The following is an 18933-nucleotide window of genomic DNA, read 5'->3' on the forward strand; positions in this document are numbered from 1 at the left end:
TAGATAGATTTTATGAAGTTGAGGAATGTTCCCTCTATCCCTGTACTTTGAATCGTTTTAATCAGGAACGGATGCTGTATCTTGTCAAATGCGTTTTCTGCATCAATTGAGAGGACCATGTGGTTCTTCTCTCTTATTGATTTGTTCTGTCACATTGATTGATTTGCGAATGTTGAACTACCCTTGCAACCCAGGGATAAATCCCACCTAGTCATGGTGGATAATCCTTTTAATGTACTGTTGGATCCTATTAGCTAGGATCTTGCTGAGAATCTTAGCATCCATATTCATCAGGGATATTGGTCTGAAATTCTCCTTTTTGATGGGGTCTTTGCCTGGTACAGGGATCAGGGTAATGCTGGCTTCATAAAAAGAGTCTGGAGGTTTTCCTTCTGCATCAGTTTTTTGAAACAGCTTCAGGAAAATAGGTATTATTTCTTCTTTGAAAGTTTGGTGGAATTCCCCAGGGAATCTGTCAGGTCCTGGGCTTTTGTTTTTTTGGGAGGTTTTTGATCACTGCTTCAGTCTTGGCATGGTTTAAAAGAGTATGTGACCACCAAGCTGGCACTACAAGAAATATTAAGGGGAGTTCTATAAAAGAAGAATGAACCCAAGAGTGTCATTGAACAGAAATTTATGGAGATAATCTATAGAAACAAGGACTTCACAGGTAACACGATGTCGATAAAAACGTATCTCTCAATAATCACTCTCAATGTGAATGGCCTAAACCCTCCCATAAGACGGCTCAGGGTTGCAGATTGGATAGAATGACAGGACCCGGGCCACCTGGGTGGCTCAGTGGGTTGAGCCTCTGCCTTCGGCTTGGGTCATGATCTCAGGGTCCTGGGATCAAGTCCCGTGTTGGACTCTCTGCTTGGCGGGGGGCCTGCTTCCTCCTCTCTCTCTCTCTGCCTGCCTTTCTGCCTACTTGTGATCTCTGTCTGTCAAACGAATAAATAAAATCTTAAAAAAAAAAAGATAGGACCCATCCATATGTTGTGTACAAGAGACCCATTTTGAACCTAAGGATACATCCAGACTGAAAGTGAAGGGATGGAGAAGCATCTTTCATGCCAATGGGCCTCAAAAGAAGGCTGGGGTAGTGATTCTCATATCAGATAAATTAGATTTTAAACTAAAGACTGGAGTCAGAGATACAGAAGGACACTACATCATTCTTAAAGGGTCTATCCACCAAGAAGATCTAACAATTGTAAATACTTATGCCCCCAATATGGGAGCAGCCAACTACCTAAGACAACTGTTAATCAAGATAGTCATGTTGATATGAATACATTAATAGTAGGGGATCTTAACACATCACTCTCAGTAATAGATCATCTAAGCAGAAAATCAGTAAAGAAACAAGAGCATTGAATGACACATTGGACCAGATGGACCTCATAGATATATACAGAACATTCCACCCTAAAACAACAGAATACTCATTCTTCTCAAGTGCACATGGAACTTTCTCCAGAATAGACCACATACAGGGTCACAAATCAGGACTCAATCGATACCAAAGTACAGAGATTATTCCCTGCATATTCTCAGATCACAATGCTTTGAAACTGGAACTCAACCATAATAAAAAGTTCGGAAGGAATTCAAACACCTGGAAGCTAAAGACCACCTTGCTTAAGAATGTTTGGATCAACCAGGAAATCAAAGAAGAACTTAAACAATTCATGGACACCAATGAGAATGAAGACACTTTGATCCAAAACCTATGGGATACAGCAGAGGTGGTCCTAAGGGGGAAATACATAGCCATCCAAGCCTCCCTCAAAAAAATTGAAAAATCCAGAATACACCAGCTGTCTTTACACCTTAAAGAACTGGAGAATCAGCAACAAATGCAGCCAACCCCACACACAAAAAGGGAAATAATGAAGATTAGAGCAGAGATCAATAAGATAGAAACTAGAGATACAGTAGAATGCATCAATGAAACTAGAAGGTGGTTTTTTGAAAGAATCAATAAGATCGATAAACCATTGGCCAAACTAATCCAAAAGAAAAGAGAGAAGACCCAAATTAATAAAATTATGAATGAAAAGGGAGAGATCATGACTAACGCCAAGAAAATAGAAACAATCATCATAAATTATTATCAACAGTTATATGCCAATAAGTTAAACAACGTAGACAAAATGGATGCATTCCTGGAAACTTCCTAAACTTCCAAAACTCAATCAGGAAGAAATTGACAACCTCAATAGACCCATATCTAGTAACGAGATTGAAGCAGGAACAAATGGATTTAACAGATATATTCAAAACATTCCATCCAAAAACAGCAGAATACATAAATTCTTTTCAAGTGCACAGGGAATGTTTTCCAGAATAGATCACATATCAGGCCATAAGTCTCAACAAATTAAAAAAGATCAAAGTCATACCTTGTATCTTTTTTGACCACAAAGCTATAGAACTAGAAATCAACCACAGCAAAAAAATCTGGGAAGACCATAAATACATGGAGGTTAAATGACATGCTACTACATAATAAATGGGTCAACCAAGAAGTTAGAGAAGAAATCAGAAATTATCTGGAGAGAAATGCAAATGAAAATCAAATGGTCCAAAATCTTTGGGATGCCGTAAAAACAGTTCTTAGAAGAAAGATTATAGCAATATAGGCCTACCTCAAGAAGCAAGAAAAATCTCAAGTAAACAACCTAACCTTACACGTAAAGGAGCTAGTGAAAGAGCAAACAAAACCCAAAACCTGCAGAAAGAAGGAAATAGTAAGGATTAGAGCAGAAATAAACGAAGTGGAAAGATTAAAAAAAAAAAAACAGTAGAACAAATCAAAGAAACAAGGAGCAGTTTCTTAGAAAATATCAGAGAAAGAGAGCACAAATAATCAGAAATAAAGGAGGAGAAATAACAACTGACACCACAGAAATACAAATAATTGTAAGAGAATATTATGAAAAACTATATGCCAACAAACTGGGCAATCTGAAGAAATGGACAAATTCCTAGAAACAACCTACCAAAACTGAAGCAGAAAGAAATAAAAAATTTGAACAGACCAGTTTCAGAAATGAAGTTGAATCAGTAATGAAAAAAATCTCCCAACAGACAGAAATCCAGGAACAGACAGCTTCACAGGGGAATTCTACCAAACATTTAAAGAAGAGTTAATACCTATCTCAAACTTTTCCAAAACATAAAACAGGAAGGAAAGTTTCCAAATTCATCCTGAGGCCAGAATTACCCTGATACCAAAGCCAGATAAACAGTTAAAGACACCACAAGAAAGAGAGCTATAGGCCAGTATCTCTTGTGAACATAGATGAAAAAGTCCTCAACAAAATACTAGCAAACCAAATCCAACAATACATTAAGAAAAACCATTCACCACACACAAGTGGGATTTATTCCTGGGCAGCAATGGTGGTCAGTATTCACAAGTCAGTTAATCTGCTACATCATATCAAGAGAAGAAAAGATAAAAACCATGTTATCATTTCAAAGGATGCAAAAAATTTTTGAAAAATAACATCCATTGGTGATGAAAACCCCCAACAAAGTAGTTTTAGAGGGAACATACTTCAACATTCTTAAGGCCTTATATGAAAAACCCGCAGCTAACATCATCCTCAATGGGGAAAAATTAAGAGCTTTACCCCTAAGGTCAGGAATAAAACAAAGATGTCCACTTTCACCACTTTTTTTTTTAAACATAGTACTGGAAGTCCTAAACAGCAATCAGACAACAAAAAGAAACAAGTCATCCAGATCAGTAAGGAAGAAGCCAAACTTTCACTCTTTGCAGATGGCTTAATACCATATATAGGAAACCCTAAAGACTCCACCAAAAAACTAGTAGAACTGATCAATGAATTCAGTAAATTTGTAAGATACAAAATTGATGTATAGAAATCTGTTGCCTTTCTGTACATTAATATTGAAGCAGTAGCAAGAGAACTTAAGAAAACAATTATTTTAACAATTGCACCAAACACAGTAAAATCCCTAGGAATAAACTGAACCAAAGAGGTGAAAGGCCTGTACTCTGAAAGCTATAAAATATTGATGAAAGAAATTGAAGATGACACGAAGAAATTGAAAGACATTCCATCCTTATGGATTGGAAGAACAAATATTGTTAAAATGTTTATAATACCCAAAGCAATCTACAGATTTAATGCAATCCCTATTAAAATACCAGTAACATTTTTCACAGGAGTAGAACAACCAGTCTTAAAAATTTGTATGGAATCACAGAATACCCCGAATAATCAAAGTAATCTGGAAAAATAAAAACAAATCTGGAGGTATCTTAATTCCAGACTTCAAATTATATTACAGAGCTGTAGTGATCACAACATTATGGTACTGCCACAAAAGTAGATATATAGATCAGTGGAGCAGAATAGAGTGCCCAGAAATAAACTCACAATTATATGGTCAATTAATCTTTGACAAAGGAGGCAAGACTATGCAATGGGGAAAAGTCTCTTTGACAAGTGGTGGGAAAACTGGACCTCTTCCTTACACTATACACAGAAGTAAACTCAAAATGGATTAAGGACTTAAATATGAGACCTGAAACTGTAAAAATCCTAGAGGAGAGCACAGACAGTATGTTCTCTGACATTGACTATAGCAACATCCTTCGAGATATGTCTCCTGAGGCAAGGAAAACAGAAGCAAAAATAAACTGTTGGAACTTCATCAAAATAAAAGCTTCTGCACAAAGAAGGAAACAACAAAACTAAATGACCGCTTACTGAATGGAAGAAGATATTTGCAAATGACATATTTGTTAAAGGGTTTGTTCCAAAATACGTAAAGAACTTCTAGAACTCAACACCAAAAAACCCCAAGTATTAAAAAATGGGCAGAATACATGAACAAACATTTCTCTAAAGAAGACATCCACATGGCAAACAGACACCTGAAATGATCTCATCACTTATCATTAGGGAAATGTGACTCAAAACTACAATGAGATAATCACCTAATACAAGTCAGAATGGCTAAAATAAAAAACACAAGAAAGTGTTGGTGATGATGTGGATAAAGAGGAAACCTTTTGCCCTGTTGGTGGGAATGCAAACTGGTACAGCCACTGGAAAACAGTATGGAGGATTCTCAAAAAGTTAAAAATGGAACTACCCTATTTTTTTAATTGCACTACTGTGTATTTATCCAGAGAATATAAAGCACCAATTTAAAGGGATATATGCATGCCTATGTTTATAGGAGCATTATTTACAATAGCCAAACTATGAAAGCAGCTCAAGTGTCCCATCAATAGATGAATGGATAAAAGTATTATACAGACATATACACACGTACTGGAATGTTATTTAGTCATTAAAAAAAATGAAATTTTGCCATTTGCAATACCATCGATCAATCTAGAGAGTATAATACTAAGCAAAATATGCCAAAGAAGGATAGGTACCGTATGATTTCATTCATATGAGGAATTAATAAAACAAATGAACAAAGGGAAAAAAGGAGACAAACCAAAAAACATACTCTTAACTATAGTGAACAAGTGACTACCAGTGGGGAGGTGGGATGTGAAACAGGTGAAGAGGATTAAGAGTATACTTATCTTGATGAGCACTGAGTATTATATGGAACTGTTGACACCACAGTAATAAAAATATTACAGTAGAGTACTACAAAAAATATGTACCAAGAAATTGGACAACCTACAAGAAATGGGTAAATTCTAGAAACATATTCCAAAATTCCAAAACTGAATTAAGAAGAAATAGAAAATCTGAACAGACCAATTTCTAGTAAAAAAAATTGAATCAGTAGTCAGAAACCTACCAAAAATTAAAAATTCAGGACCAGATGGATTCACATGGGAATTCTACCAAACATTCATTCATTCATTCATTTAAGGTTTTATTTATTCATTTGTCAGAGAAAAAGAGAGCGAGCACAAGCAGGGGGAGCAGCAGGCAGAGGGAGAAAGAGAGAAGAGGCTCCCCACTGAGCAAGGAGCCCAGTTAAATGTCTGCCTTCAGCTCAGGTCATGGTCCCGGGGCCCTGGGACTGAGCGCTGCTTTGCGCTCTGTGCTCAGCCAGGAGTCTGCTGCTCCTTCTCTCCCTGCCCTTCCCCGCATTTGTGCGTGCGCGCGCTCTCTCTCTCTCTCTCCAATAAATAAAATCTTAACAAAAACAACAACAACACAGAAATAGACCCATAAGTACAGAGAACAGACGGATGCTTGCCAGATGGGAGGGTGGTGGAGGATGGACAAAATGGGTGAAGGAGAGGGGGAGATACAGGCTTTCAGTAATGGAAATTGATAAGTTATAGGGATGAAAGTTAGAGATAGTCAACAATAGCATTGTATGGTGACAGATGGTAGCTACATTTGTGGTACGCATAGCATAACATAGAGAAGTTGAATCACTGTGTGGTATGACCAAAACTAATGCAGCATTGTGTATCAACTATACTCAAATCTTAGAAAATTATAATTATTCAATCTGTTTGTTGTAACTATTCAGATTTCCTATTTCTTCTTGAGTCTGTTTTGGTGGTTTATGTCTTTCTAGGAATTTATCCATTTCATCTTAGTTATCTAATGCATTGATATACTCTTGTTCATAGTATTCTCTTAGGATCCCTTTCATTTCTGTGAAGTTGATAGTGATTATTTCAGTAATTTGAGTTGTCTGTCTTTTTTTCTTGGTCAGTTTATGCAAGGTTTTGTCATTTTTGTTGGTCTTTTCCAAAAACCTATTTCTGGTTTCATTGATTTTTCTCTAGTGTTTTCTGATCTGTATTTAATTTTTTCTGCTCTGATTTTTTTTTCCTTCCTTCTGTTAGCTTTGGATTTAGTATGCTATTCTTTTTCCAGTTCATTAAGGTAGCAAGTTATTAGTATGAAATCTTCTTTTCTTAGCCTGATCGGGCTACTATTTAAACTATCCCGTCTACAGTAATTTTTTAATAACAAATTCATTTTCTCATAATTCTGAAGGCTTGAAGTCCAAGATCAAGGTGCCTGCCTAGTTAGATTCTGGTGAGAACTCTCCTCCCGGATTGCAGAAGGCCCCTCTTACTATGTTCTTACATGGTAGAAAGTAAGACAGAGAGTAAGCTCTCTGGTGTCTCTTCTTAATTGTACACTAATTTCACCATAAGCTGTGATGGCCTCATCTAAACCTAATGATACCCTAAAGTCTCCCATCTCTAATACCATCACATTAGGACTTGGGGCTTCAATATATGAATTTCAGAGGGATACAGTTCAGTCTATAACATCTTCTCTTTAATGTAGGTGTTTACTGCTATAAATTTCCTTCCATGCACTGCTTTTGCTTCATCCCATAAGTTTTCCTTCTGCTATTGATTTCTAATATCATTCCATTGCTAAGTCCAATAGCTGAGCTCCCCCCGACCCCCCACCAAAGTAAGTTTCCCACCTCTACTCTTTTTCCTGTGTATTGATCACAGTTTCCTGGTTTTTCCCCCATATCTCTTAATTTTTTGTTGAAAACTAGATGTTTTAGACAATGTATAACAGCAACTCTAGGTACTGATTCCCATCCTCCAGGGTTTGTTCTTTGGTTATTTGCTTATTGACTAGGCTGGACTTTTTCTTTGAACTTTAGTTTTCTCACAGTGTGCTGTCTCTAATGTCATTTCTTAGAGGGATAGCTTTGAGGATGTGTAGTCACACTGGAGTGACACAATTCTCTTTGAGTGTCTCTTTTCCTAGTCTCCCTGTCAAGCTTCTAGCTTGTCTGCCTCTGTTGGTGTCACACCCAGATGTTAGCCTCCACTAACTGCAAGCTAATTGCTGTATTTTGGTAACAGTTCCCCCAGACATAAATTGATCCAGTGTAATCTAACAGAGCTTCTAATAGAACTTCTGCCCTATGTGTAGGGCTAGATGAAGGAAAGGAACCTCAGACCTATCAGGTATGCCTTGTGGGAATAGAGCTTCTGCATCATGGAGCTAAGGGTAGGATTGGATGGGAGAAGAAATGTTAATGACCTACCCCTGCTGGAGAGAAAGCATAGCTGTTGGCTGGGCTCTGGAGAGGAAGAGCCTCCAGGCTTTTCTTGCCGAGAGTAGAGCTTCTGTCTCAGCTAAGCGATTGCAGGTCATGGCTCAAATGCCATAAACTCACTGTTCTTACTAGAATTACATAATTTTTTGTATATGTTTCTCCATTTGCTATATGCCCTTAGGACATTCATAGTTTTCAGAGACGTTAAATGGTGGTGGCTTTTGTTTTCATAATTTTTCAAGTTGTAGTTGTTTTGTTGGGGAGAGGGTCTGTAGAATTTCTCACACTGTAATTCTGGAAGTGTCCAATTCTCACTCATTTTGAAGGCTCCATTTTTTTTTATTTATTTTCAGCATAACAGTATTCATTGTTTTTTCACCACACCCAGTGCTCCATGCAATCTGTACCCTCCCTAATACCCACCACCTGGTTCCCCCAACCTCCCACCCCCCGCCCCTTCAAAACCCCCAGGTTGTTTTTCAGAGTCTGTAGTCTCTCATGGTTCACCTCCCCCTCCAATTTCCCTCAACTCCCTTCTCCTCCATTTTTTAAAACTCTCAGATCATATGCTTAATTTAGAGTTTGTAAACTACGATTCTTGGATAAAATCTGCATGAAGTTTTATTGGAATACCATCACACCCACTTATTTACATAATGTCTTTGTCTAATAGAGTTGAGTAATTGTGACAGAGACCATTTGGCCCAGAAAGCCTAAAATATTTAGTATCTGGCCTTTTACAGAAAAAAAACTGCCAATCCCTACTTTAGTTGATCAGCTTTAATAAAGTCTTTTATTACTTAAAGATAAAAGTGTTTCTGGGGCACCTGGGTGGCTCAGTGGTTTAAGCCTCTGCCTTTGGCTCAAGTCATGATCCCAGGGTCCTGGGATCGAGCCCCGCATCGGGCTCCCTGCTCAGCGGGGAGCTTGCTTCCCCCTCTCTCTCTGCCTGCCTCTCTGCCTACTTGTGATCTCTGTCTGTCGAATAAATAAATAAAATCTTTAAAAAAAAAGTGCTTCTGTAGTAAATATGAGTTGTTGTCAAGAATACCAACTATAATTAAAATCAGATTTGGCTTAAAGATAAAAATAGCAGGTTTGTAATATAAACATGATATTTTCTGGTTTTTCCAACATTTTTAGATCTGGTAGCTCAGCGAGGAGAAAGATTGGAATTATTGATAGATAAAACAGAAAATCTTGTGGATTCGGTAAGTATGGGAAATGCTGATATTTTTCAGGATCTAAATAAAGTAGAGAAACATTGATGGCTAACATAATAGGGAAATATGTTAAATTTAATAATTTACAGGGTTTTTTCCTTTCTAACTCCGCATGTGATTATGTTGTGATGGTAAGGATAACAATGAAGCATAGAATAAGTCACAGCCCATTAAAAACCATTAAGGAAATTTTGGTTTGGAAAACATAATATACAGAAACTTTTTTTTAAAGCTTTAGGTTGATGCCTTTACAGTTTAGCTCAGTTGCTTATACCATCATGTTTCTGTACATTTTGTGAAACATGAAACAAATAAATGTGCAGGCTAGTTGTAATCCAGTATGAATCATGAAAACTGGACAATCAAGTCACTTTCTTGCTTGCCATAATAGCTTGAGCTGAGTCAAATTGGGAAGGGCCAGTGAGCCTTAAGAGTCAGTGAGTCCCTGCGATCTACTTACGCTATAGTTGTGTGTGTCTTTGCATTTTCTATCTGGATAGTGGATGGGGTTTTCAGTAAAGATGACATATAGTGAATAGATGTGAATAGATGAAGGACAAAGATCAATTAAATTTTAGGTCTACACAATTACAAATTTAAATGCAGAGTAGTTTATACCTTGAAATGGATTGTGAGTGATCGTGTTTATTCCTACTGGCAGCTAGATTATAGTGGTTAGGAGTACAAGCTCTACAGTCAGAGCTGCCTGGGATTGATTCCCCTCTCTGCCACTTAGTAGTTGTGCAACCTTAGACAAGTTACTTAACCTCTCTGTGCCTCAGGCATCATTGTTATAAAATGGAGCTATACCTCATTAAATCAGATAATGCACACAAAGTGCCTAACACAGGGTCTTGTGCACAGTAAGAGCTATTTCAGGTTTATTGTTATTGTTAGTTTTATAGGGACATCCATTAACGGTAGTTCTTAGGAGGATAATAGTTTTAAGTCAAAGCATATGTTAATTGGAGGAAGGGTGGTACCATATAGCAGGTCAAAATAGCAGGTTTCTATAATGGCTCACTTTGTAACCCATTGCTATGGGGCAAGGAAGTATCTGATCCCAGATCTGCAGATCAAATTCTTAATCCATGAAGATTACTCTATTTAGCTAAAATGGTCTGTGTTTAGCCAGTGCTAGTATAGCCTGTAATTCCCAAGTAAGTCTTTAATTTTGTTGACTCTGTGACACAGAATAACAAAAGGCACTAATTCATTAACAGATGTCTCTCTTTATGGAGGCATAACAAATAAGAGTAAAGTGCAGCAAGTGTACCACTTAGTTATTTTTTACACATGTCTGTATGCATGTAACCACCACTTAGGTCAAGATAAAAAAGAAAAATTCCAATATTGCAGAAAGCTGCCTCATGCCTCTTTCTATTACTAATCCCCAACAGGGGTAACCATTTTAGGACTTACATTACCCTAGATGATGATTTGTTTGTTCTTAAATGTATAGAAATGGATTCGTATGTTATATGCTAGCTTCTCTCTGGCCTCTTTCACTATTATGTCTATGAAGTTCATTCGTATTGTTTAATATGATAATAGTTTATTTTATTGTTTTGTACTATTCAGTTGTATAAGTCTACCACTACAATTTGTTTATCCATGCTCCCCTGTTGGAAATCTATTCTAATTCCGGATTCTCTGTATTGTCCCGTTGATCTGTTCATTTTTTTCAGTCTTTTTTTTTTTTTCTGTGTTTCATTTAGGATAGCTTCTATTAGTTTTCTTTTGTGGTTTGTAATCTGTTATCCCCACCTCATATATTTTTCATCTCTACAGTTTTGATTTGGTTCTTTTTTATATTTTCCACATGTCTCCTTTACATGTGCATGTTTTCCTCTACCTTCTTGAATAGATGAGGTATATGTACAATTGAACTGTTAATTCCACTTTTGGTGAACTTGGGCATACATCTCTGTTGGATATATACCTAGAAGTGGAATTGCTGGGCTACTAGGGAATTTTGTTGTTTAGTTGGTTTAAACTCTTTGTGGCTGGTGGGAATGGTTCAGTAGATATTGAAAAGTCACTATTGCAAAAGAAAATGGATAACTGAAGGAGCAAAGTTTCTTGAATTTTGGGCCTCATGCAAGTATATACATATTTTCTTATGAAAATTGAAAGATTTTTATGGCTCAGAAAATCCCAGGATTATTTTGGGCAGAATAGGCAAATGTGTTTGCAACCAGCTGGTTAGAGGGAACCTTTCTTCCTGGAAGCATAAAGAGGAAAAGATTTTCACACTAGCAGGAAGAGCCGCTTCTGATTCCTGACACAACATGCAATACTTTGGTGGGCAAGGAAAAGGGGAGAAGCTTTTCCAGTGGGCTCGTATTACTTACTGTACCCCTGACCTAGTTCTGCTTCTGTGAACTTGTGATCATGAATGGCTAATCTCTACCTGTGAAGAGACTAATGAGTTCATGATTGAACATGATTAATGAAAGTAAAAGTTTTATAGCTATTACTACAAATCGGTCTTGTAGTCAGTGCCAGGGATCAAATAATTCATATTTTCTCCCCCTAGTCTGTCACCTTCAAAACAACCAGCAGAAATCTTGCACGAGCCATGTGTATGAAGAATCTCAAACTCACTATCATCATCATCATCGTTTCAGTCGTAAGTTTTTGTCATTTTAGTGTGTATTTTATTTTTCAATCTTTAAGAAACTGGATGCTAGAATTCTTTCTCAATGATTAGCTGTCCTGTGAAAACAGTCCAGAAGTTTGTACTTAAACCCCATCTTCCTATTGAGAATGTTTATATGTAAGGAATCACGCAAGGCATTCCAGATATTCCTGGATATTTAATTTTTTTTCAGTACTGAAATGGGATTCTTTTAAAATTACATTTTGTAATTGATTCCATATTTTCTAATTATATTCCTGTTTTTTAGCTGATTGAATGCTCCATTTCTTTATTTCTGTTTTCTCTTTTCTAATTGATCTGTTTTTCTGCCTGGCAACTTTGCAAAACTCTTATTAGTTATAATAGTTTGTCAGTCTGTCCTTCTGTATTCTGATTCTTCTGTCAGGAGTCAGCAAACGTTCTATAAATTGCCAGATATTGTAATAAATATTTTATGCTTTTCAGGCTGCATGTAGTCTCTGTCATATATCCTTTTTTTTAACTTTGAAAAGTATAAAAACCATTCTTAGCTCACAGGCCATGAGCTGTAATTTGCTGACTCATGCTGTAGGTAAATTATGATGCCGTCTGTTAATAATTTCAATGTTATCAAATTTATATACACACATTATATATAATTCTACATAATTATATGCAGGTAGGTATATATGATTTGCAATTACTAGCAATGTTGGATAATTATGGTACCAATGGGCACCTTATTTAGTTCCTGGTTTTAAGTGGGATGCTTCTAATATTTATAAGAGTGATATGTAGGGGCGCCTGGGTGGCTTAGTCAGTTAAGCATCTGCCTTCGGCACACATCATTTGGGGGCTCCCTCAAGTAGGGCTCCCTACCAGTGGGGAGCCTGCTTCTGCCTCTCCCCTCCCCCCACCGTTTTCTCTCTCTCTCAAATAAATTAAATCTTTTTAAAAAGAGTGATATGTATTATGAATTCTTGTTAGATTTTTATTGACAAGTTAAAGAACTTTATTTTTGTTTCTAGATTGCCTGAAGTTTTAGTCAGGAATAGGCATTTAATTTTGGGAAATGATATTTCTCTTCGCAATGAGTTGACAATATGACTATCTACATTTAGTAGTAATATATAGAATTACATTAATAAATGTACTTATAACTGTCCTTTCACTTCTGGGGCTGTTACGTAGTATTCCTTTAATGCATCATGAGTTCAATTTGCTAATGTTTATTTAGTAGTTCTCATGTTTATAAATATAAGTGAGTCTATATGCTGTTCTTTTGTAACCCCTATGTCAACAGATATTGGACCTTTTTGAACTATCCTGAATGTCTGGTAACCTTTTTAATATGTTTAAATTCCTTTTTTTAAAAAATTACATTTGAGAGAATTATTCAGCTCACTCTTCATCTGCAAGCTAATTTTCTTTTCAGCTCTGTTCATCCTGTGTATTTATTTTTCATATCTATGCTTTAAATTTCTAAGAACTCTTATTCTTAGTTTAATTTTTTTTTTATGGAACTGTCCTTGTTGACATATGTACTCTCTCTTTGAATTTCTCTGGATATAAAGGATACATCACAGGGAATTAGCTTATGCAATGGTGGGAGCTGGCTTGGCAAGTTCAGAATCCTCAGGGCAAGTTCAAAATCTGTCAGGAAGGGCAGTCTGGACCTCTGGGGCAGGAGCAAAGGTGTAATTTGTAGACATAATTTCTTATTCATCAAGGAAACCTCAGTTCTGACCTTAAGGACTTCTAACTGATTGAATCAGGCTAGGCTGTAGGGTAATCTGCTTTACTTGAAGGTAACTGATTTATGGGCTTTAATCACATCTACAAAATACAGTGACACCTAGGTTAGTGTTTCATTGGGTAACTGTACTATCGCTAGCCAAGCTGACACATAAAACTGATCTTGGAGAAATATAGTTATGTTTACCTGTAATGGGATTATTTTTGCTTTCAAATGAATTTTGTAGGTATTTTTTAAAGCTTTATTTCTAATGTGGTAAGTGTTGTTAGTTATAATCCCCCTGTGTAAGAGCTCTTTGGAGTCCTCAGTAATTTTTAAGAATCTAAAGAGGTCCTGAATGAAAAGTTTGAGAGCTGTCGCTCTAAGGAGGGTGAGAGGGAGATGCTTTACTTTGGGGGTAGTTTATGGCTGGGTGAAACAGCCTTTCTCCTCATCCTCTTGCCATTTGCAGAAGCCCAAAGTTAACTCTGAGCAGATACCTCTGACTCAGCTCCACTTTTCCTTGACCCATGTTGAAAGACCTCCACCTTAGATGGCTGCATTTACCTAACAGAAGAGCAGCCATCGATCTGTTGAAAATTGCACCATAGCCTAGAATGTCTCCTTGCTCAGGATACTCAGGTAGCACATTCTAGGCTCCTCAGCTTAGCTTTTTCCTTCAACTTGGGTCTACGAATTTAGATTGATTTATAAAGCTGGATTATTGTTAAATTCAGATTGTATTTATTGATCATTTATATACATAGCACTGCTCTTAATGCAGTATCAATCTTTCCCAAAAGCTGTTGTTGCCTAATATATTGTACTTCAGCTTTAAAAATCCTTATATTTCAGCTGTGGCAAATAGTCAACTTCATTAGTCAAATTGGAATATCTGTGTGTGTGTGTGTGTGTGTGTGTGTGTGTGCATGCGCGCAAATTCATTAAGAACCAGAATTTGCTGTAAACCACCACCCTCCCTCACATTTGTAGAGAAGTAAGGTAAAAATACTCTGCTGACTTTTGGGAGCAAGCATGGAATTCATAAGTGTGTTTTTTCCCCTAACATTGAGTAATGAAATCAACCATTGAAGATATAAAAAAAAATTGTAATTTAAAGCAAGACAAATGATGAAATCAGTGCAGTGAACCTAATGTTTAAAATAAATCTATTTGTTGGAATTTAGTAATGTGAACAAGCATACTATTAAAAATATACTTCAGGGGTGCCTGGATGACTCAGTTGGTTAAGTGTCTGCCTTCAGGTCTGCCTTCAGCTCAGGTTGTGATCCCAGGCGTCTGGGATCAAGCCCCGCATTGGGCTACCTGCTCAGTGGGGAGCCTGCTTCTCTCTCAGCCTCTGCTCCTACTCCTGCTTGTGCTTTCTCTTTCTCACTCTCTCAAATAAATAAAATCTTTAAGAAAATAAAATATGTGTGTTTGTGTGTGTGTGTGTGTGTGTATTTCAAAAACCCAATACAGGTAAAAAGTTAATGATTTTAGGGGCGCCTGGGTGGCTCAGTGGGTTAAAGCCTCTGCCTTCGGCTCAGGTCATGATCTCAGGGTCCTGGGATCGAGCCCCGCATCGGGCTCTCTGCTCGGCAGGGAACCTGCTTCCTCCCCTCTCTCTCTGCCTGCCTCTCTGCCTACTTGTGATCTCTCTCTCTGTCAATTAAATAAATAAAATCTTTAAAAAAAATAAATAAAAAAAAAAGTTAATGATTTTAATAGGAATAGCATTTTTACTGTGTTACTTGTATCATCAGCTTTCTTTTGATTTGGTAATTGTAATTGTCATGTCATTATTCACCAAAAGGTTGATAGCAACATTTCTTGCTCATGGGTGATAGAGATACATAAATCTCTCCTCAAACTTTTAAATATTTCTAATCATCCTAAAATGAAAAGTAAGATGTGTATAAAACCTAAAAATATGCTTCATAAAAATAATAAAATCATGCCTCAGGAGAATTAGGATAATTTGTGATCTTGATAATTAATGATGATTCTGCCTGGTTTCCAATGAAGAGAAACAACTCCACTGCTTTTTCCCCCAATGAAGAAAGTATAGTGGAGGGGTGCCTGGTGGCTCAGTGGGTTAGGTCTCTGCCTTCGGCTCAGGTCATGATCCCAGGGTCCTGGAATTGAGCCCTGCATTGGGCTCTCTGCTCAGCAGGGAGCCTGCTTTCCCCCCCACCCCGCCTGCCTGCCTGCCTCTCTGCCTGCTTGTGATCTCTCTCTGTCAAATAAATAAATAAAATCTTAAAAAAAAAAAATGAAAGTATAGTGGAATTCAAACGTGTGAGAGTTATATCAGAAAGGATCCCTTTAACTCCACTTCTGCCTTTGAAAATTCTTTATTGGTGTATTATATTACTACACAACTGCTACTTTAATGGAACCAGTATCTGTTTATAGGTTTTTACCTTGCTTTATATATTATTTATGAGTCTGTGATGGATTCAGGAAAATAAAATTGCCTTCCTCTCCCTCTAGGTGTTCATCTATATCATTGTGTCACCTCTCTGTGGTGGATTTACATGGCCAAGCTGTGTGAAGAAATAGAAAAAAAAGTTGTCATTAACCAAGGATATGAGACAACAAGGAGTTAAAAGCAATCCATGTGACTCAAGCCTTTGAATACTGACAGATGGTGTCTGTCAGTCTCTTCAACTGTCTTCTGTTTCTTTTTTTTTTTTAAATCTTGTTGTATGTGTCCAGATTTATCTTTGTCCAGTTTATTCTAGTGCACTTCAGATTTAACCATTTATTGCAGCAGTACCCTTAAGGCTTTTGTTTCTTTAGTTTGTTAATTATAGTCATCTATTTAGAGAAACAGTTTTATTTGTAATTGCACAAAGCTATCACCAAGGTAGAAGCCACCAGTCTTATGAGCTGTCTACTAAGACTTTGGATGAACTTTGTATCCCAGAGACAGAGAGCATTGCTAACATCTCATCTTTTGCTATTGAAGAGTTTTAGGTGCTTGAAAACAATTTAAATGGAAAATCGTTATTTGGGGAATTGTAAATAATTTGTTGGTGCTGCTTGTTTCTAGGAGTCCATGCAGGTAAAGTTTTAAACATTTCTGTCATATGGGGAACATTTTGCTAGCCCATTAGAAATATACAGAATTAACCTTTTCCTTCCAGTATTCACTTTCAGGAAGAAACTTTTGACCTTTCACAAACCTTACAGAGCATGATATCCTCTCTTTCCCCCATTGCACTTGATTTGAAAAGATGATAGTTTAAATATTGTTGAAGATTGTGGTTTTTTTATATACTTCTTTCTTTTTGGTGGATATTTAGGGCAATTGTATAGTTAATAGAACAGGTAGTGGATGAGGTGGAGAGGCAAATTCTTCTGGCTCACCAGAGAAAAATAAGACAACCACGGTGGATATACTAGTGTTTTAGGTGTATGAGGCAGAGGTAGTATGGGACATTTTTTTCCAGTCTGGGCAAAGCTCAAACTGGATATAGTCAACAGTCAACTCTAGGGTTTGGGTTTGACTTCTGTTGAATAATAGTTTCAGTATCCTTTATGGATTAATAAATTCTATGATCTGACTATCTTTGAAGAATTCTTTTGTGAAACTGGAGAGTAGACAGTATGATATGTAGAAATAATACCAGACAGTTTTAACATCCATTTAACTGCAGTGTGGGAAAACTGGAGTGTAATCATACTGCTTTGGCTACACTGGCATCTGTTACCTATTAACGTACTTTTGGTGTGTATCTGAAAGGATATTTGCTGCCCTAAATCATTTATTTATCAATAAATGCCAGTAAGTGGAAATTATATTACATTTGACTATTTTCCAAATGAAAGAGCCAAGTAGTCTATAAAACCTAGCCACCTGTGTAATCCTAGTCATGTGCCTTGAATATATATGTGTCTCATAATCTGGCTCTTGCTACCTGTTCTTCCATCTAAACCTTTTGATTCATGCTACTAGATTCATTTCTTTGACATATACTTTAGGCCCACTGGAACTCTTTTCTTGATGATCACACATGGCACAAATGTTTCTTGGTCTTCTTTATCAACACTAATGCCTTTTAATTATATCAGCATTTCCTATTGGAAAACACTTTTGTTCCAGGAAAACATTTGGCATTCTTCAGTAATAATTTCCAAATGTCTTTAATCCAAAGAAAAAGACTTAAAGCTTATTTCCCTTTCTTATACACACCTGAATAAAAATGATGTGCATGTTTTAGGGATAAATTACTTAACTGTTCATTGGTCTATTTATGTATAAGAATGCTTTTTAAAGCACATATCTTGTTTTAAATGACGCACAAACTGAAGGCATTAATAAAATTTAAGAGTAATGTAATGAGCTTTAGAATTTCCTCCCTGGAATCTAATTTCTTCTGATGACATTTTGCCATAGTTCACTTACACTAAAAATACATTAAGAAATGTGACCTGGGGAAGAGTTAAGATGAAGGAGGAGGAGGAGGACCTTATACTTGCCTCATCCCTTGAACACAGCTAGATAAATATCAAATCATTCTAAACACCTAAGAAATCGATCTGAGGATTGAGAGTACAGACTGCAAAACTAGTGGCAGAAAAAAGGCCACATCATGGGAGGTAGAAGATATGGAGACATGATTTGGGGGAAAAAAGAATTGCAGGTGGTCTGGAGGGGAGGCAGCCCTGATCAGGGAGAGTAGAGGGAAGAGAGAGAGAGCAGTACACAGAGCATTGCACAAGACAAACACTTCCTCAAAACCATTGACAGGGAAAGCAAGAGGGGCTGATGATTGCAAGTTTTTATAAGCAGCAGAGCTCAAAGTCTGAAGTTTTAGAAGTCCATGCAATCTCTGGGGTCATGCCTGGTGAGCTTAACAGTGCTCCTGTGGGGATGGAGGGCAGAGGCCCAAGTGGATATCGTGGCCCAAGAATCCCCTGGGTAACACCAGGAGAAACTGTTCCTCTTCTTGGAAGTCCATTTGGGAGAAGTGGCATGGCCTATGTGGAGACAAAAGAGCTGGTGGGCAACATTGAGCTGCCCCGTTCACTAGCATAGGAGTAGAGGCACCTGCTGAGGGCAGCTAACCTGGACACTGGCTTTTTACTGCGCTTTACCATGAACTCCCAAGCCTCTGTGCACTTGTGTGACTGTCCTAGGACAAACTGGCACAGCCAGAACATGGTGGGAATCTCACTGAGAGGATCAGCACAGGTCTTTGCCACACCTAGTCCCTAAAATGTAGGGTTTTGAAACCCAGCTGGTGAACCTGAGATAAAATAGCACTGTGCTGCCAGGTAGGCAGACACTTTGGACACAGGGTGAAGGCAGGGATCTGAGGGATGTCTGGGAC

At 37.3% G+C, this 18933-nt stretch overlaps 1 protein-coding gene across 1 annotated transcript in view; it reads left to right on the forward strand.

The window, feature by feature from the left end:
* The window catches only part of VAMP7 (vesicle associated membrane protein 7), a 70705-nt gene extending 52756 nt beyond the window's left edge, over positions 1-17949 (forward strand). The window contains exons 6-8 of the mRNA XM_080794702.1: positions 9157-9224; positions 11776-11868; positions 16088-17949. Of these exons, the coding sequence (XP_080650828.1) occupies positions 9157-9224; positions 11776-11868; positions 16088-16156 (230 nt within the window). The 3' untranslated portion in view covers positions 16157-17949. The remainder of the gene's footprint in view (positions 1-9156; positions 9225-11775; positions 11869-16087) is intronic.
* Positions 17950-18933: the final 984 nt, after the last annotated feature.

This window comes from Martes martes, assembly GCF_963455335.1.
Source record: "Martes martes genome assembly, chromosome: X".
NCBI lineage: Eukaryota > Metazoa > Chordata > Mammalia > Carnivora > Mustelidae > Martes > Martes martes.